The 19,962-nt window shown below is 37.8% G+C and overlaps 2 protein-coding genes across 3 annotated transcripts; both read right to left on the bottom strand.

Annotated features, from left to right (window-relative positions):
- Positions 1–577: 577 nt before the first annotated feature.
- pxmp2 (peroxisomal membrane protein 2) lies at positions 578–4,654 on the bottom strand. The gene is made up of 5 exons (XM_052108773.1): positions 4,215–4,654; positions 3,640–3,762; positions 3,377–3,539; positions 1,459–1,578; positions 578–1,342 (listed from the first exon to the last, which is right to left on the bottom strand). The coding sequence occupies exons 1-5, from the start codon at positions 4,322–4,324 to the stop codon at positions 1,274–1,276; spliced, it is 585 nt and encodes a 194-aa protein (XP_051964733.1). The 5' UTR covers positions 4,325–4,654; the 3' UTR covers positions 578–1,273.
- A 7,219-nt stretch (positions 4,655–11,873) lies between these two features.
- On the bottom strand, positions 11,874–19,926 carry LOC127629222 (ubiquitin carboxyl-terminal hydrolase 30). Of its 2 annotated transcripts, none has more exons than XM_052106354.1 (13): positions 19,810–19,926; positions 18,429–18,538; positions 18,147–18,329; positions 17,959–18,062; positions 17,722–17,820; positions 17,578–17,623; positions 17,389–17,483; positions 15,510–15,569; positions 15,289–15,375; positions 15,037–15,117; positions 14,690–14,912; positions 14,419–14,521; positions 11,874–13,127 (listed from the first exon to the last, which is right to left on the bottom strand). In XM_052106354.1, the coding sequence occupies exons 1-13, from the start codon at positions 19,878–19,880 to the stop codon at positions 12,875–12,877; spliced, it is 1,515 nt and encodes a 504-aa protein (XP_051962314.1). In that variant the 5' UTR covers positions 19,881–19,926; the 3' UTR covers positions 11,874–12,874. The 2 variants fall into 2 exon arrangements, with proteins under 2 accessions (XP_051962314.1, XP_051962323.1); XM_052106363.1 differs by having other exon boundaries at positions 19,662–19,887.
- Positions 19,927–19,962: the final 36 nt, after the last annotated feature.

Here is a 19,962-nt window from a genome sequence, read left to right as displayed (position 1 = left end):
ATCACCCTGTATCTCAAGACTGGTTGACTACTGAAGCTAAGCAGTGCTGAGCCTGGTCAGTACCTGGATGGGAGACCTCTTGGGAAAACTAAAATTGCTGCTGGAAGCTGTATTAGGGAGCCAAGCATGAGGTGTTCACCCTATGCACTGTGAATGTCCTAATGCCCCAGTATAGTGATGGGTAAACTTCCCTGTAAAGAGACACTGCCCTTCAGATGAGATGTTAAACTATGGTCCTGACTCTCTATTATCATTCTGAATCCTTGAACACCTCTAGAAAAACAGTAGGGGGTTGTAACCCTGGTGTCCTGGCCAAATTCCCCCCCCCCATTAACCCTTATCAATCATGGCTTCCTACTAATCCCCAGCCATTAATTGGCTATTTCTCTCCACTCCACCAATAGCTGGTGTGTGTGGTGAGTGTGCTGGCACACTATGGCTATTGTCCGGGTGGATGCTGCACACTGGTGGTGGTCAGCTGTTCACTGTGTAAAGTAAAATGCTTTGAGTGTAGTGTCAGAAAAGTGTAACATTCATTCAATACAATCACAGACAGTTGAGAATTCATCCATTCCATTTTACTTGTGTATACTGTTTATGGTCCGTTTTCCTTTTTCTGCCTCATTTGTTGCATACAATCCTTCACCTCAATGAACTCAGTGTAGTGTTGCACAGTGACACATTTTCAATCTGTAACAATTTTAAAGATAATTTTGTTTCCTCGCTGCTCTTTTAAAGTACAATATATGAGTAAACTGGGAGTAATTTGCACATAAAATGGACCTTCCCAAAAACTTTCCGCTGGATGCACCCCAGATTTGTTAGTTAACTGTATGTTAATGAATTCAAAACATGATTTATTATTGTGTGCTGCAAATCATTTTTAAATCAAATTAAATATACTAAATAATACTGTCCGTAGCATCAGGCGACTCATGTATAAACAGTATATTAGCAAGGTCAAGCTTGTAGATCTTAGAATATGTAGTTCACAGGCAAAAATATTTATTGGTAGAATGAATACAGTATGTCTACATGTGTCTCTGTAATCAATGTTCTTTAACTGAATAAAACACAATCAATATACTGACATAATTTTCAGTACCTCCACAAGCAACTGAAAAATATTTCCTACAAGTGGTTCCGGAAGACATTTAAAACAGAAAAATATATTTGTGCATTTGTGATCCACAACAGTTCTTTAAAGGCACAAACTGGATTCATCTTACACCCATTGTAGTTGGTTTCATGTCAGTGTTGATCAGATTTGGTTTCATTTCCTGACAGAGGCTAGGTAGGCATACCAGAATAAGGCAAACAGGTTGGCAAACAGCACTCGAAACTACGTAATGAGTCAGAAGAGAAAGTATTTTACTGGATAATACTGGATCAGAGTGTGCATGTTATGCAATCCAAAGGATGGAATTAGTGTATGTCAAGTATGTGCCTTATATTTACCTGTACAGGTATGTAGTTGATGTTGATAAATTGAAATGGCGTCCAAACCTTCCAGTTCATCTTCATTGCAGGCCAGTAACTTGTTTTAAGCTTCTTTTGAAGTTCTGCCAGTTTCTTGCCCTGCAAAGACCAAATTTACATGATATCAGTGCAGCCTTACTGTATATTGGCAGCATGCATCATAAATTTTAAATCTGAAATACCATAAAAAGTTGTAAACATCAATATAAAGCAAATCACAGGAAGCGGAGTATAACCCTGTATATGTTAATTGGAGTTTATCTCCATATTAATTTCTTTAAGTTCAACTGTGTATGCTTTATAATATATTATTATAATTTCTCTTTGTGTCCCTTTCTTTTAGCTCGAACCAGTCTGGCCATTCTCCGTTGACCTCTCTCATCAACAAGGCATTTCCGTCTGCAGAACTGCCGCTCAATGGATGTTTTTGGTTTTTGGTACTATTCTAATTAAATTCTAGAGACTGCTGTGCGCAAAACTCCCAGGAGATCAGCAGTTACAGAAATACTCAAACCAGCCCGTCTGGCACCAAAAATCATGCCAAGGTCGAAATAACGGAGATCACATTTTTCCCTATTCTGATGGTTGATGTGAACATTAACTAAAGCTCTTGACCCATATCTGCATAATTTTATTCACTGCACTGCTGCCACACAAATAACTGATTAGATAATTGTTTGAATAAGCAGCTGTCCCTAATAAAGTGGTCAGTGACTGTATTTATAACATAAAACACAAAATAATAACAATAAATTAACCAAAACATAACAATAAATTACCAATAAATAACTATATAAATTTTAAGTAAATTACTCTATATAACGATAAATAAATATATACAAAAAATTTAAATACATGTTTTTTTTAACTGACATTGCTTTGCAGGGCCCCCTGGTGGCCCAGGGCCCTAAGCAGCCACTTAAACCACATGTAGCTAGAAAAGGCTCAATTGTAATTAGCACAGATACATCTGGGTAGTGTGACATTAACAGTAGGGCCAGGCACTTTCAAAACTTAAACTACTTTAAAGCTGAAACTGTAACTTTTGCTTTTATAAATGTATTTCTATATTAACATGAAGATACCACAATTAAGTAAGCCATTTCTAGGTTGATTTCACCTAAAAGTATAAAACAGTAGCAATAGTTTGGGGCTGGACAAAACAGACCTTGTTTTAAAACAGTGATTATTTTTGAAAAATCTGTTTGGTTATGCTAGTTGCACATAAATAACACTTCAGCTTTTAAACTCAAATAGCACAGCACGGAACATCTGATTCCATTTTTTTTTTAAAGAGAAACATTTTGATTTATAGAGAAATGCAGGCCTCAGTCAACAACACAATTATCAGAATAACCACATGAGCTGGGACACTGACAGCTGTAGATAAACAGGAGAAGTTCATTGACCAGAAGGATTCTGGTCAAAGTTGAGCATCATCACAACCCACTTCCAGTCTTTCACAAACTCTCTCTATGTAATAGCATACAACCATATTACTCTAACCATTTCTGCAATATCTTTATACTGCAGAAATAGAAAGAGTACTATGCTATTTCAAACATAACTTCTGTTTCACAGCAAAAGATTACTTCCTGCATTAGAGAGTGACCAGATGTATAAAATTGCAGGCTGTATGATAACAAGTCCAGTCACTGCCAAGGAAATAAATGTAATGTCAACATAAGAGTTTTAAAATTTTATGTAAAGTGTATACTCTCAGAGGAATGCCCAAAACAGTGTAAGAGTCAACAAATGCAGGAATAATGTAATTCAAAAACTTTGTTGCATTGTTTAAACCTAGTGTTAAGCTTTCACAACAAATTATTGATGTTAAACAAATTAAACAGTTCTCTGATAATTAGTGCCCCAAACGAGCCCAGTTGTGGAACATTACCTCCAAAGCATTCATAACCACATAAAACAGCAAGAGGAAAGCAGGGGCGAATATCAGACGTTCTAAGAGAAGGCGCTTGATCAGGGAGTATGGGACAGTGGACGGCATCAGAACCTCCAGGAGCTGGTAAAAGTAATGACTGACTGGACCAGTTATAACAAGTCTGAAACAAACAAAGAGACACTTGAAAACAGTAGAATTACTTTATTTGAATACAAAATGTCTAAGTAATCAAAATGTATTGACTGAACTGATCACTCTACCCATAAATTGCAAAGTGTACAGGTCCCAAAACATTGACTTTCTTTCTTGGGCTATTCTCTTTGTTGTTTTTACTGGACTCCAAAGCTTGAGACAGAAGATTTCCCAAAGCAGAGAGTATACCACTGGAGGGAGAGAGAGAGAGAGAGAGAGAGAGAGAGAGAGAGAGAGAGAGAGAGAGAGAGAGAGAAACAAAACTGTCATTGTATTATTGTACCCACATGGCCTTGGATATAATGTTTCTGAAGAAGCGAACACTTGTCTTTTGTGTTTGGTGCAAGAATGAATGTTAGCTAATCTTGACAGTGCTTGATTGCCCCCTGATTCCTCTAAAAACAACCGACCAAAGAAACAAGTGACTTTGCAATGTCCCCATTTTATGACATGTTTACAAAAACCGTTATGGATAAGGGATTCATTTATACACGGTTAAAATCACTGTAAGAATATTTCGGGAGTGTATAATCGAGTATTGTTATGTTACATATAATTGTGCAATGTTGGATTGTTTTCGTCATTACTTAGTTAATGGTTTAAATAAGCAAAAGTTAAGGTGCAAACAAAGATGTAAACTAACCTCGTAACTGATTTGGTGATGATTGGATATTTCTTTAACAAAATCAAATATTGCTGCAATGCCCTCGCCGGAAAACCGGGATCTCGGATAAGTACACTTTGCGTTGGCATCGTCAGTTTAGGTTACTGTGTGTGATCTTGTAACATATGAGAGTAGTAGCCTACAGAGTTTTAACAGAGTACACAAACTGACATGGGGAGGGTCGACCTGACGCACTATGCGCGTGGCCTGAATGCTTATAAACAGCACCCTGTTTCTGCTTTCGGGAGCTACAAGCTTAGCATAAAATAGCATAACATGGCGAAAATTCTATGGCGGTAGTACACTGTCGAGAAGACGAAATAGCGTTTTTTAATGGATGTATATTGTGGTGATGCTTTTGTGAGGAAACCGCTCATCACTTAATTAATTTACCACCTTTCCGCTAATCTTCAACATGTTTTACACTAAACAATCGTTTTGGAATAAACTATGTGTGGAGTTTACTACGATAAAATGTCTGGTTTATAATAGAAGTCACGGACGATTGTGCGACAGGTTTGTGTCTGTTTACGGCTTTCTCCGTTAATTTGCATGGTATCCGCAAACGGTGTCTTACTGTCGTAACCCGCTAGTTGAACGTTTCGCCCCCTCTGTGCTGTTGTGGGGCGGAGGTTGTTATCTCAATGAAAATGTTGGTTTCTGACATTTTCGGTTGCACTGGGCAGAGGGTACATGAATATTCATGAGTTTCCTGTTTCGTATTAAAGCGAGATTCCAGCTCTAAAAAATAGAAAGATTAAAGAACTTTTTCAGAAAGACAGATGTAGGCCTACTGTCCCCTCGTTCATTTTTATTGGAGTAGGTATTATGAAGATATTCCCTGGAAGAACGTATGGTCTTTACCTCACAAATATTGAATTACCAACAAGGTTAAGGAGGTGTACTTTAAACTGTTACACCGTTTTTACACAAGTCAATCTTTATTTAAGAAACATGCTCCCTGAAATGGATCCACTTTACTCCTTCTGTAATGCTTAATCTGCCCCTTACCTTTTTTGGGAATGTGTCCATGCTGTAGTATTTTGGAGAACATTTTGTTTGTTTATACATACCTCTATATATTAACTAGTTTTCTTTGCTTTATAAAGACGTTTTATTTGGTTTCCACAGTTTTGGTAACTTAAAAAGTGAGTATTTTCTGATTAATCTGTTTATTTTTCTTGCCAAATTTTTTATACATAAGTGTAAATATTACGTCTTTCATCATGTATTTTTAGCATAACAATGAGTGTAAAAATCAATCTAAATAAGCTTATTATTGGTCAAGATTGGCTAAATGTATACCTGTGTCATAGTTTGTGTTAGACACTGATCTAATGTCACTTACTTAAATTCTATCCAAATAAAGAAATTAAAGTCCACTCTGTCCCTATCCATCCAACACCAACAAAAGGCACCAAATGGCTATACTATGTAGCCAGACAGAAGCAGGTAATATTATATCATTAGAAAAAACGAAGTAAAACTAAATTCAAAGCTAAATAAAAAGAAAAAAAGAAAGAAAATAATTAGAAATAAAATCTGATAAAAAAATAAGTTCCTAAACAAATACAACCTCTCTTTCAGCATGACCCAAAGTAACTTTGGTGTGTATTTTTCCTGACTTCCTTTTTTCAGCTTACATTTTTGACAATGTTTTTTGTGCATAAACATGGCAAAAAACATTGCAAACCTGCAATCAGAGATATGGAAGCAAAGAAAGGGTGTCATGAACAGCAAAACGGATTTACTGCATAGAATCAGTCTGTATGTGTAAATAAACTACTGCAAACGTGTAAATGACTTGTGTTTGTAGCATAAATATTTTCCAGTAATAATCCAATATAGGCTAAATTTGGGGCTTTTCCACTGCACTCGACTCGACTCGACTCTGCTCGCTTTTTGGGTGTTTTCCACTGTAGATAGTACCTGTGCACCTGATACCTTTTTAGTACCACCTCGGTCGAGATTCCAAGCAAGCTGAGCCGATACTAAATGTGATGTAAAACTGATTTGTCAGAGAGAATCGTCACTACCAGAGTCATTGTCACTGGATTTGCAACATGGGACATCAACTTGCTAGTTTTCAAGTTGGCTACAGCGATAGCAGTTTCATTTGTTCAGGCAACTTTCAAATTGTAAAAAGAAATGGTTGTGCGCAAAACCACACTGTGGTCAATAAATGAGGTGCAGATGTTCCTCTCGTTAGCGACGAACGAAACAAAAAAGTATTTCAGGAAGTCTCTCAGCTGTTGGCCGCACAGCTGAGACATGGTTACCACCGGACCTACCAACAGTGTAGGGAAAAGTAAAAAACAAAAACTTAAAAGTGACTACAGAACCATCAAGGAAAAGTGGAAGTGGTTCGACCAAATGGATGCTATCTAGACTGACGAGAAATGGGAGGGAGAGTGCACTGGACTCAACCACGGCTGGAGTCCACGATGGAGGATGGTACGTTAACTCTATACTCCGCTTGAAAGCTTCAGTTTATTTAGTTGACTGGCTACTGGAAAGCTTGATTCTAAAACAACCAGGCCAATTTAACTATTACACTTGTGTAAAATCACCATACAACAACTGCTTTATGCAGCACAACAAGCTAGTAGCTAACAGCTAGTGGTCGTGTTATTGTTTTGTGTTGCTTTTAAGATGATGTCACAGCAGTAGAGGCGGGGCAACTATGACGATCAGCCTATAATCCCACCCACGTTGAGGTGGCACTAAGCAGCAGTGGAAAGCAAGCTCAGAAAAGTGAAGCAAGTAGAGTCGAGTCAAACAGTAATGTGCAGTGGAAAAGTGCCGATTGTTCAATCTTCCATTTGTTGCTCTCAAACCTTTGGCTTGAATTTCTCACTGAGAAGAGTTTTGCAAGCGTGAGGCGAAAGATGGGTCTACCTGCCAGGAGTGTCGTGGAAAATAGTGTCGTGGAAAATCTTTGAAGAATCTCTCTAGGATGCAAGGAAACACTCGGAGTCAAAGTTAAAGTTTATTGAATCACCAACAAACTTGAGAAAGGCCAGCTGTCCATTCTGACTGTCTTAGTCCAAAACCTCATCTTCTATACAGTTTGTTTTCTGGCATTACCTCATTTCTACTCCCCTTCGTTATTTTTGTAACCAATGGATACTATTCGCCACCATTATCTCACAGAGCCTTTTGATATCTTTTTATTGGTAGAAACTTGGCTTTAGTCTATCTTTTTAATTACTTTGACCACTGGTTGTTTTTACTCTTTATCTTCAGCTGTGTTTCAAGGCCCATAGCCTCATTATTTTGTTACAGCTGGGTGCTCTTTGTGGTTTTTGCAGTATCAACACTTTTAGTAACCTCATATCTCTCTCCTGGGTCACACAAAGGCCAGGAAACTCATAAGTACTTTGATAAAAACATACTATAATATTGAAAAATATACTATACTAGTAACTATTAAAATTATGCTAAAGCCCCCTTAAAATAGGCCAAGCGACGTCTCTGGTAAATTCAAGAGTGGTGATTTAGAATTCTGCGGCGAATTCAAATGGTTTCCGCTTCTCTTGCCTTGCCTCTCACTGATTCTTGCAAAGCTGCGAGTTTAAGAGCTCGAGCTTTAAGAGATTTGCGCTCGCACTGCTCTGTCCACTGATGTATCCATCTACAGAGCCATGCAGGTGCATTAGCCGAGCTTGTGCCTCTGCCTGTGTATTTGGCGCTGCTAAACCAGATACTTCAGATGTGTCTCTAGACTTCAAAATCAGATGAACCGCGGTACAAATGCGATTTTTGAGAACCAACTGATATACTCCAAATCTAGATAAACGTTTTAATGCAAAGAGGAACTTGAGGATATATTTGATTATTATGACTGATTAATGCTCCCCTCTCTACTAATTTGCTCTCAGTGCCCCCTGGCGTCCATTGAATGCCCCCGTTGTGAAGCCCTGATCTAAACTATATTATGCCACCTCAAATACATTTGTGACAAATTATCAAACAATTATCCAACGACACAGTTTTAAAGCTTTACAATGGAAAACAGAAGAATATAGCAAAAATACATAATGGCTGTTGGTCCATTTATTTACTTAGAATGGTATCCTTTCCATACCAGAGGCAAATCAGTGGTGGGCCATGCATTTAAAGTCTAAGCCTTCAGTGTGATTCATGTCATTATAACAACTGACATTTTAAAAACATGTCCACACACGAAAGCCAGAACCTGAAACGACACCAATGCTCAAGCAAGCCTAATTTTAATTGCAGCATTCAAAAATAAGAATATTTCATATGAACTACCAAGGAGGTCTATAATACCTGGAAATTCTATAATATTTGCGATTTAAATGCTGCTTTTAATACATTTTGTTTCGTCAGGGTACACGGTTATGCTGTGTTCCATTCAAGTTGGATGTGGGATATTCCTACTTGATATCTCTGACCATAAATGCATTCCATTCCCTGATATTCGGAACTGCAACGCTCCCGTTAGCTTAGCAGGGATTTGATTCTCATTAGAGATGTCTCCTAGCAACCCAACTGTTTAAAGAGGCTGCAGTGCTAGAATTTGTGCTTCAGGTGTACGATTATCAAAAACGATTATAATGTTTTAGACACCTGTTTCTGCAGGAATTTGTTAAACAAGCTTCAATATCATGTAATGTGGAAACAAACTCCTTTATCGATATTACTTAATAACAAACAGTTTTCACAATTTGCTTGTAAACATCAAAGAATAAATTCTGACTGGATAAACTTTTTGTTTTTCTCTATTTGTTTGTAGATTAATTAAGAGTCAAAAGCGATTAAAAATACATAAAAAGGTGATTGAGAATGAAAGGATCAAAATTATTTATTTATTTAATTGGCATGTTAGGCCAGCAGAGAAGGCTTTACTGGCCCTGAGAAATTGCCACTGCTGTAATCATTCTGAACAAAACACACAACACAATCAATAAATTGTTGTGAAAAGATGAACCGTTATAATATAAGCCTAACTTAGTTTAATGCAATTATCTTTCCAAAAACTTAGTTTAGCCTGATAACTCCACCTGCTCCACTAGCTACGGCAAGCCGCGTGCACGAAGTGCATGAAGTATCCACATTCTACACTCTGTTTTGATGGTTGAAAAAGTGCATTATCCTGGTACTTAAAGTACACTTCTTTTCGCTGTGTTTTCAGTGTAAATGAACTTGCACTACTTGCACTACAAAATGGTATAGAATAGTGCAGAAGTGTGCGATTTGGGACACCTCTTATTCAGAGAAATGCCATATTTGATTTTTGACGGGAATGAAAACGAGGCTGTGAGAGATTGATTTATGCTGCATACAAATATCATGCTTCCCTATTATGGCAAAAACAGTATACCAATATAGTATGTTCAAATCCTCAGTTTACCCGGATTACATACTATTTCTGGCAAGATTCTGAAGTGCCGATCGACTGGATACTTTACTGTCCCTTAATCCCACTGGAGTAGAAGTAACGTCAAGTTCAAAAAACTGCATTTAAAGAAATGGTGGAACTGTGAGTTGATAGCTAAATAGAGCTAATATATACTAAGGATATTGTTTATTGTGCTTTAATGGTACTTGTTTAACAAAATCAGAGTAAATTATTTTAAGGTTGTTATTACATCATATTCAGGTCACAGGACAGTGCCCACATCTATTGATACTACTCACCTGCATATGCCTAGAACGTACTATTATACTGGCCAAGAAGTGCTTGGCATACTCTGTATAATGTTCTAGATCACATCTAATTTTTACAACTCGTGTTTTGTGGAGTTTTTGGTGTTCTGGTAAACTCTCCAAACCATATGACTTTTTTTTTTTTTTTTCAAAAGTCAATATTTTTGCAGAATGTTCTGGTTGCTCTTATCCATAAAATGAAAGTAAATGAGGACAGGCCAACAGAGGCGGTCAAGTTCCAAAAAGACAAAAAAGCATCATAAATGTAGTCCATACAATTTGTATGCTATATTCCAAGTTTTCTAAATATTATTTGATAGCTTTGTACAGCCGTGGCCAAAAGTATTGGCAGTGACATACATTTTGTGTTTCTCAAATTTTTCTGCTTCAGTTGTTGCGGTGTTGATTCACATTGTTTCTAGATTATTGTGCAGAGTGATCAGATGCATTCTAAATAATTGCAAAAAGCTTAATTGTCAAAAAAAACTTTAGCACAAAACCAAAATTTCACAGTTTTTTGGTCCTGGCACAAAATGACAAGCCAACATAATTTCACTAATCATATCAGCAGCACCTGGGAAAGTGTGAACGAGTTTGTTATGAAAGGAGGGAAAAGTGCTTCCAATCATTGTGTTCTTGTGTTCTTGTTGTGTTCTCTAAAGAAAGACGTGCAGACATCATTGCTTTGCATCAAAATGGCCTCACATGCAAGGAAATTGCTGCAAAGAATACTGCACCTGAAATAACCATTTACCGGATCATCAAGAGCTTCAAGGAGAGAGGTACAACTGCAGAGAAGAAGGCTTCAGGATGTCCCAGAGTGTCCAGCAAGCGCCAGCACCATCTCCTCCTGAGGAGTCAGCTAAGGAATCGTGTCACCAGTGCAGAGCTTGGTGTGAGTGCATCTGCACGCACAGTGAGGCGAAGACTTTTGGACAATGGCCTGGTGTCAAGAAGGGCAACAAAGAAGCCACTTCTCTCCAAGAAAAACATCAAGAGCAGACTGAAATTCTGTCTGTCCAGATGACTGGTGCAAAGATATTTTCTCTGATGAAGCCCCCTTCCGACTGTTTGGGACATATAGAAAATCAAAGTCTGGAGAAGAAAAGGTGAACACTACCATGAGTCCAGTGTCATGCCAACAGTGAAGCATCCTGAGACCATCCATGTGTGGGGTTGCTTTTCATCCAAGGGAGTGGGCTCTCTCACAATTCTGCCCAAAAACACTGCCATGAATAAAGAATGGTATAAAAACGTCCAGCAAGAGCAACTTCTCCCAACGATCCAGGAGCAATTTGGTGATGATCTGTTCATTTTCCAGCATGTCGGAGCACCATGTCACAAGCCAAGAGCGATAATGAAGTGGCTCGGGGATCATAATATTTACATTTTGGATCCGTGGCCAGGCAACTCCCTGGATCTTAATCCCATAGAAAACCTGTGGTCAATCCTCAAAAGGTGAGTGGACAAACAGAAGCCAACAAATTGTTATCAAATCAGAGCACTAATAAGTCAAGAATGGATCACCATCAGTCAGGATTTGGCCCAGAAGTTAATATCCAGCATGCCAGAGCGTATTGCAGAGGTTATAATGAACAAGGATCAACACTGTAAATATTGACTCTGTGTGTTTTTGCCAATAAAATCCTTTCAAACTTAAGAAACGCTTATCATTGTATTCCAGTATACCATAGAAACATGTGAAAAATAATCTACAAATACTGAAGCAGCAAACTTTGCAAAACACAAAATGTATGTCACTGCCAATACTTTTGGCCACGGCTGTATGTGGAATAGGCAAATATTTTAACTGGCATTTGCTGAAACACACCATAGCTCTCATAGGCTTAAGTTAAAAAATTGCACGTCAATACGAATAGACATAAAAAACAACAAAAGGTTGTAGCCTGTGATTTGGAAAACCATTCGAGATGAGAAAGAGAAAATAAATATTACAGTTGCAGATTTTATTTAATTTACACATTAAAAACATTCATCCATGCACACCAATATCATAAAAATATACTGTAGTGCAAATAGCATCATGTACAATTAACTTATAACAATCCATTTACAGAATAACACTTGAAATTACATACAAGAAAATGTTTTGTCTGCACAAAATCTAATTGGTAAATCCTCCGGATCTTTAGATTAATGCAAGCTGGCAACATCTGGACAAAGTTGAATTCCCATTTTCCGGCAAGGTTTGCATTAAGTTAAAATGACACGGCGTATGTCAAGCATACAAAAAACTGCAAAAATGTTCATAAGGACACAGGATTTACACATATAGATACATCTTGTGAGTTTGTTTTCTCTTGATTAATTTACACATGTGTGACAAAAAAAACTTAGTGGATTTTAAATTATCCAAAGGACCGTTACATGTGCTAATTATTAAAGGACATATGTAAACTAATTAATTATGTTGGGTAATACATAATTAAGGACTGATAATTAGATGTGCATGTTTGTAAACTGCATGAGAATCAAAGTCTTTCTTCTCAGCAAATTATGACATCATGCTCAAGGCAACAAACCAGGGCCAATTTGCCTCTAAATAACATTATATAATGTAGAGTTTTTGCTGGCTAAAAACCAGGATTATACATCTGTGCTCACGCCACATCATTGTTAGAGAGAAATTCTGACTGGCATCATTCCTATGCACCTGGCTGCTACAAATAGCAAGAGAAGTTTAAAAGAACAAAAAACAAAAGCCATAGTCACTGATGTTAATCAAGATTAAGGAGGAAACTAGGATGAGCAGCAGCCTCCTATTTCCTCTCTCATTCTCTCCAACAACATGCACTGAAACACGCCAAACTGAATGCACAGGGATGCACGATTGCCCTTGGCAATAGCAGTTTGGCCTGGCACGGGGAGGAGCGAGGATTAACGCTCTAGCTTAGAATGACACATGAGGCTATTACAGAACGTAAAGGAAGAATAACTAACCCGTCCTAGCCCGACTCTTCTACCCTCAGACCAGGCCTTTGCACTCGCTCATAAAAGAGCAAATATGCACTGGAGGAGAGCGCCTCCTGCAGGCTTGCTTTCCTCACAGAATCATCTGACACCCAGAGCCACTGGGAGCTGAAAGGAGAGGTTCCATGGGGGGCAGCAGGGCAGCGGCGGTAAGTGATGAAATGTCCCGAGTGCATATCACCATGGTGAACCAGCACAGCTGTTAACCGGAAGAGATACTCTGAAGGGCTGGAGTCAGGAGAGAAAGTTATTATGTTAATATAGAAACCAATTTCAAATTGGTCACATTTCCCTTACATCCTTCAGGATAGAACTATTCCTTGAGGCATAAAAATCCTTAAAAGGATATTCCGGGTTCATCGCAATTGACAGAATTTGTGGCATAATGCTGATTACCACAAACATTTATTTCGACTCTGTTCTCATTTTCTTTATACATTTTTTAAAAGAAAATCAAGGTTACAGTGAGGCATTTACATTTGAAGTGAATGAGGCCAATTTGTGGAGAGTTTAAACAGAAATGTGAAGCTTTTAATTTTATAAAAGCACTTACATTCATTTTTCTGTTAAAACTTGTGTATTATTTAAGTTGTAAAGTTGTTTAATTCATTGTTTTTATGGTCGTTAAAGGGTTTGTTGTTTATGCCGTTATATTGTCATGGCAACGTAGTAGTAAAATTGGATATAACTTTATACAGAAAAGTCAAGCAAACGATAAAACGCATAATCGCTTATATTTTGTGGCAATACTTTTGAAACAGTAATTATTTTAACGTTTATGGATTGGCCCCATTCACTTCCATTGTAAATGCCTCACTGTAATCCAGATTTTGTCTTTTTGTTCTTTTAAAAGAAAATGAGGGTCAAGTCAAAATTCATTTTTTTGCTAATCAACATTGTGCCACAAATGCTTTCGATTGAATTTGTATTGAACCAAGAATATTCCTTTAAAGGCACACTCTAAAGGCAAAGTCATTTTTCCCATTTAACACATTTTAAATCATGACAATGAAATCCTGTAATCCAGTATGGGATATAACTTTACACAGATAAGGTTAGTAAGCAATTTTAACACTTAAATCTTGACTTGTGTAAAAATCTTGCATTTATGGACTGGCCCCATTCACTTACATTGTAAGTGCCTTCCTGTCACTGTTATATTTATATATATCAGCCAGCAGAACATGATTTTGGTGCCAGATGGGCTGGTTTGATTATTTCTGTAACTGCTGATCTCCTGGGATTTTCAGAATTTCTAGAATTTACTATGAATGGGAAATTCAAACAGAAAACATCCAGTGAGTGGCAGTTCAGTGGACAGAAATGACTTGTTGATGAGAGGTCAACAGAGAATGGCCAGACTGGTACGAACTGACAAAGTCTATGGTGACTCAGATAACCGCTTTGTACATTTGTGGTAACAATATTAGGCAGGTGGTTTTAATGTTGTCGCTGTTCGCAAATGTATTTTTTGTTTTTTCAAAAATTCTCTATATTCCTTGCATTAATATACATGTACCTGTAAGTGAGGTTAAACTTTGAGCTCAGTCCTGGTGAATGTAGAAAGACAGAGGGAAAGGTTCCATTAGACTGTGTCTTGTTGTTGTTACAGTGTTCTGGATCTGCAAATGAAGACGTAATGAGACACTCAAAGATAACAAAACAACAGTCACAAGGATATTTTAAGGTTTATAGATCTGTGAATAAATACATTTTCATAGATAACAGCACCACTTTGTGATACTGATAAAAATGTACAACAATGCAAAAGAGTTCACAGCTTCTCTTACCAGCACCATTGGCAACGGGTTTGTCTTTTTGTTCCCCGACAGCTTTCACAGACACCGTCTTATTTGTTCTACAGGTCCTCTGCAGGTTCCGGCCAGCAGTACAGTGTTTGTATCGATCCATAGACAAATACTCTGTAAATTGAACATGCTCTTGTCTCTTTATAGGAGTACCCTCTTTAGACCACGTCAGCCTCTGCAAATGTATGCAGAGGCACCGAGGCAACTAAATGCAAAAAGAAACACAAAAACAAACAGGAGGTTATTTAAGAGTGCCTACTCTGCTACAGGGTAGTGGTCAGAGTTTGGGAAAGGTTGTTGATCTCAAAAAGAATTACAGTTCCATCTACCTTTCCAAGTTTCAGCTGCTTAACAAATGTTGTCCTCTGACTCTCAAGGTCTTGTTCGTTCACAAGCTCTCCAGCCTGTTGCTTTTAAGGTAAAGAATAATGAAAAGTTTAAGAATTTTAACAAAGTACTGTCAGATTTACTGGAACTGATGCGGTAAAGGAGTAATACTCAATTAACATCACAGATTATATATATTTTTTTAAACATTCAGTTATTATTCATTGCCTTCCAAACCATACACAATATCATACCTTGGTACAGTTTCCACATACCACCTCTTTGATGGTTTCAGAGGAGATGAAATGCTGAAGACATTGGTCCAGAGTAACAGGTCGGCCCTAAAGGAACAATAGAATGACATTGATGACAAACACTCATAAAGTCTCTAAATGTGCTTGACAAAGGTTCATATTTTTCTATCACAAATTATTTGAGGTTTGCAACGGTGTATCATTAGAACAAATTTACTCACCCACTGAACTGAAGGAATAGAAAGAGAAAGGCTGTCAAAAGAATCATAGTGCACCGGATTCTGAAATCAAGAATGACATATAATGAGGAGAAGGCTATCAGAACATTCCCAACAAATGTACTGTTTCAAAAATAGGTCAGAGATTCTATTCAACTAACAAATGAAATGCTTATTAAAACTTATAGATGATTATTTGACCCTTTAAGCAGTGTGGGTGTTATTTCTTCTCCCCCTTTCTCCCCAATTTGAATGCCCAATTCCCAATGCACTCTAATTCCTCAAGATGCCGTAGTGACTCACCTCAATCCGGGTGGTGGAGGACGAATCTCAGTTGCCTCCGCATCTGAGACCGCAATCCACACATCTTATCACATGGCTTGTTGAGCACATTACCGTGGAGACCTAGTGCATGTGGAGGCTTCACGCTATTCTCCGTGGCATCCACGCACAACTCACCACGCCCCCCACCAAGAGCGAGAACTACATTATAGCAACCATGAGGTGATTAAACCAACGTGACACTACCCATCCTTGCAACCGGGCCAATTGGTTACTTAGGAAGCCTGACTGGAGACACTCAGCACGACTCGGAGGCTGTTTTAAAAGATTTCCTTTTTCAGTGGCATACCCAATATGAAAGGCTTATAACTCGAAAAAAAACAACAACAAAAAAACAAGGAGGATCAAGTGTTTGGTGTCATTTTAAAGAAAACATTTCAGTTTTTTAATGATATAGATTAATTGATAAATTCTGAGACTCAGCCTAATAAACTTCTGAAAAATTACAAAAAAAAACTTAAGCCAACGATTTACTTTTTAAATAATTTTTCTGATTTTACATTATATATCTCTGGGTGTAAATAAGGTGGCTTTTAAAAAAGCCTTCTAAATCATGTAAACTGTAATGTAGAAAATGTTTGTGTAGATACGACAAAGCAATCAAAGGTTATAGCATTACAAAAATAATTTATCTTAGTCTACAAAAGCCTCTCCAAACAAATAAAATAAAAAACATAATGATTTAACATAAGAACTAATTACACATGCAAACACAACAATGACTAAAGGTTTGCATAGCATGCAAACATGATTTTAGTAATGAGGTTTCACAGAATGCATGCCATTTGGCTCAATGAGTCTGTGTCATTTACCTGGCACCATCTCCTGGTGACCATATGTAACATTGTGCTTCATGTGGGCTATCTAATGACCTTTGGATCCAACTACAATATGTGTGGGCTTGTCCATCCATCCATCCATCCATCGTCAACCGCTTATCCTGTGTACAGGGTCGCGGGGGGCTGGAGCCTATCCCAGCTAACATTGGGCGAAAGGCGGGGGACACCCTGGACAGGTCGCCAGTCCATCGCAGGGATGTGTGGGCTTGTATGAAAGATAATTGCCTCCTAAGTAATAATATGTGATATTTTGTTCTGTTTATTTTTCGTAAAGTTATCAGCGATAACGCGGCATATAAGCAACATAAATGTCAAAGATATATACTTAGCTATTACTTGCTATATTTTTATCTGAGTAAAACAAGGCTGGTTGTTTTCTGTTCTTTGAGCTTTCCAACAACATATGACACGTGGCTATTTGATGAGTTTGATATTTTTACTGATTGCAAAAATATGTAACGTGCAAATTTTTCATAAAATATAAAAACGGAACACTTCCGATTTGTCTGCAAATTTCAAGGCACTTTTTCAGTTTTGGTCATAATGCCTACATGCATTGTAAAGTAAAGCATTTGAGCTTTCAAACGATACCTATTTTGTGTTGGTCAAGACAGTAGTTATTCATATTTTGGACCAAAAAAATATTAAATCCCATCCGAGCATAAAGGTTTAAAATCCATGGAAAGCCTGAATTAGATCACCTGCTGTTCACAGCGCTTGCAAGCCATATAGCTTGTTAACCGCCCATGGAAAGGGTGCCGAGTCCTCCATAAACTCGGAATAGGATGCGACGGACCTGGAGATAAAAGAGTCAAATTAACTAAATTCAGCGAATATGCATACAATCTTAATGCCTTTTTTTAAAGAAGAAGAATATAATCCTTATTTACCTCCACTTCTACAGCTTATGTTTTTTCCCTTGGACTCCACAGACTTCTGAAATCATTAACAGGAGGAATATAAGTATGTCTATGTAACTCCATTAACTTTTTGTGTCCCCTAATATTGCATTAAAGGTAACAGCACTTGTTTACCTCCAGTGTTTGCATGTCAAATAAGTGAGTGACTCTGGGTTTGAGTTCCCTTTCTTCCTCCAGCGAGGATGTGAGAACATGGAAGAGCTCATGAGCATCCTGAGGATAAAACATGATAGATAGCACGATAAATATTGGTATGTTTCTATATCAAGATCCACAATTAGAGCTAAGGGTGTACAAACATTACAGATGATTTGAAATCTTTAAAAAAAAAAACACAATGAAATACCCTACCTGTTCCTCAAATGAGCGGATGTGCCATCTGTAAAGTCTGAGAGCTTCTAACAGGCATCCTGCATCTAAAACCTCCTCTTCTCCATGACCATGACACGATAGGGCTGTAGAATAAAGGTAATATAGACCTGTTAGTGTTCATTCATATTGTATGTGATTGTGTTTGTTATTATTGGAAGGGAGATAACCTTTAAGTAACTGCATCAAAGATCTGGCCAGTTGAGTGTCTCTCTCTGCTCTCTCTGGATGGATGCTGCTTTCACTTGTTAAGTCTTCAAGCCATCTGATGAAGGAAGGGCATGCTGCCAGGCCCTGGAGTAGTGAGTTCATAAAACATGTGTTCCCCAGATTAAGTAGACCAGGAACCATGCCTGTGAGAGAAATGATAGGTGAAAAAGAAACTCCTTGCACAGATTGTATGGGGTTTAGATCTACAGAAATAATCAGCAAAATTAAACTACAGTATTCACCTTTTCTCTTCTTCTTCCTCTCTGAAATTGGCCCCCATAAAACATAAACTCCAGCCACCATAGCAGCAGTTATTCCACCAATAACACCCCAGTTTTTAATCATCTTGTTCCTGAAACAGAAAGAAAAGTTTGGGTTGATCATGCAACTGTTCTTTGTTTTAAACCTGCAAAAAAAAAAAAAAAAAAAATATATATATATATATATATATATATATATATATATATATATATATATATATATATATATATATATATATAAAGGAATATTCTGAGTTCATTACAAATGAAGCTTAACCGAAAGCATTTGTGGCATATATTGATTACCACAAAAATGTATTCTGACTTGTCCCTGGTTAATCGCTCTCAATGGAGCATGTGGTAAGTTGTGCATGGATCACGGTGAGTAGCATGAGCATCCACATGCTGTGAGTCTTTGCAGTGTCATTCACAGCGAGCCACGTGACAAGATGTGCAGACAGACTGTCTCAGAAGCAGAGGCAACTGAGACTTGTCCTCCGCCACCCGGATTCAGGTGAGTAACCATGCCACCACAGTGGGAATTGGGCATTCCAAATTGGGAGAAAAGGGGATACAACATTATACCACAAATGCTGTCTATTCAGCTCAGCTTTTATTGAACCTGGAAAATTCCTTTAATGGGTTGGACAGATGAGAGAAGAGAAATGTAATGATGACAAAGTTTAAAAGTATTTTTTTTTTTAAACATCACAGCACATGTATAATGATCACAAGCATGCATTTGTTCTTATGTCAAAGGGACACCTGTGGCAGACAGCAGACCTCGACAGCTGTGTTTACATTAAGCTTTGCTCTCTGACAAACCCACAAGCCATTATTGCACTTAAAACGGACTTTTGTCAACAAGTACAAAACACATCAGGACAGGTTCTCATCCAATTCATGCTGTATGTTGGGTTGAACCTTCCTGAATCGTTAGATACATATTAGTGAGGGCTAAATAAGATATTTTGTTGTGACAGATATGAACACCACCCTTTTTATTTCGTTTAAAAAGCCGTTGAAAATTCATGTAAGTAACATTCAAGTATGTTGTTGCTGTACTAGTTTTTTTTTAATACCATACTGTTAACAGCTATCACGCTTTGAACAGAAAAGAAGGAAAAAAAACAGCTAAACGCCGACTAAAGACCTAAACTGAATCGCTAGTTCTTTCATCTATGATGCTCAACGAATTACGAACTACAGACTGACCCAATACTGGTCTATTATCAAAGGGAATGTGTCCTGGCCTTCAGTGCAACAGATTGCACAATGTTTGACAGTCCTTTCCAACATCCAGCTGAGCTACACAGATGCAGTATACCGCTGTCATGATACAAGTGTCCACAGAAAGTAAAACCTTGCAGCGGATCCAGTGCGTAGAAACTCTCGGACAAGCTTGTCTGTAGTTCCTTGTTTGCCCCAAGGCATAGTTCACAGCTCCTGAATGTGCGGAACTAAACATTGCGCATTGTTGTCCAACGGACTTTGCTCGGAGGCGGACGTGTGAAAT

This window comes from Xyrauchen texanus, chromosome 3, assembly GCF_025860055.1.
Source record: "Xyrauchen texanus isolate HMW12.3.18 chromosome 3, RBS_HiC_50CHRs, whole genome shotgun sequence".
Taxonomy (NCBI): domain Eukaryota; kingdom Metazoa; phylum Chordata; class Actinopteri; order Cypriniformes; family Catostomidae; genus Xyrauchen; species Xyrauchen texanus.
This window is presented reverse-complemented; position numbering and strand designations above follow the sequence as displayed.

Excerpts from the sequence above, each read along its gene's own strand:
- pxmp2 (XM_052108773.1), bottom strand. The coding sequence starts at position 4,324 with ATGCCAACGCAAAGTGTACTTATCCGAGATCCCGGTTTTCCGGCGAGG. Across the intron at positions 3,763-4,214 it reads ATCACCAAATCAGTTACGAG|TGGTATACTCTCTGCTTTGG; the intron begins GTTAGTTTACAT and ends CTCTCCCTCCAG. Across the intron at positions 1,343-1,458 it reads TCAACTACATACCTGTACAG|TTTCGAGTGCTGTTTGCCAA; the intron begins GTAAATATAAGG and ends CTCATTACGTAG.
- LOC127629222 (XM_052106354.1), bottom strand. The coding sequence starts at position 19,880 with ATGCCTTGGGGCAAACAAGGAACTACAGACAAGCTTGTCCGAGAGTTT. Across the intron at positions 18,330-18,428 it reads GAGGAAGAAGAAGAGAAAAG|GCATGGTTCCTGGTCTACTT; the intron begins GTGAATACTGTA and ends TTTCTCTCACAG. Across the intron at positions 17,624-17,721 it reads TTGACATGCAAACACTGGAG|AAGTCTGTGGAGTCCAAGGG; the intron begins GTAAACAAGTGC and ends TAATGATTTCAG.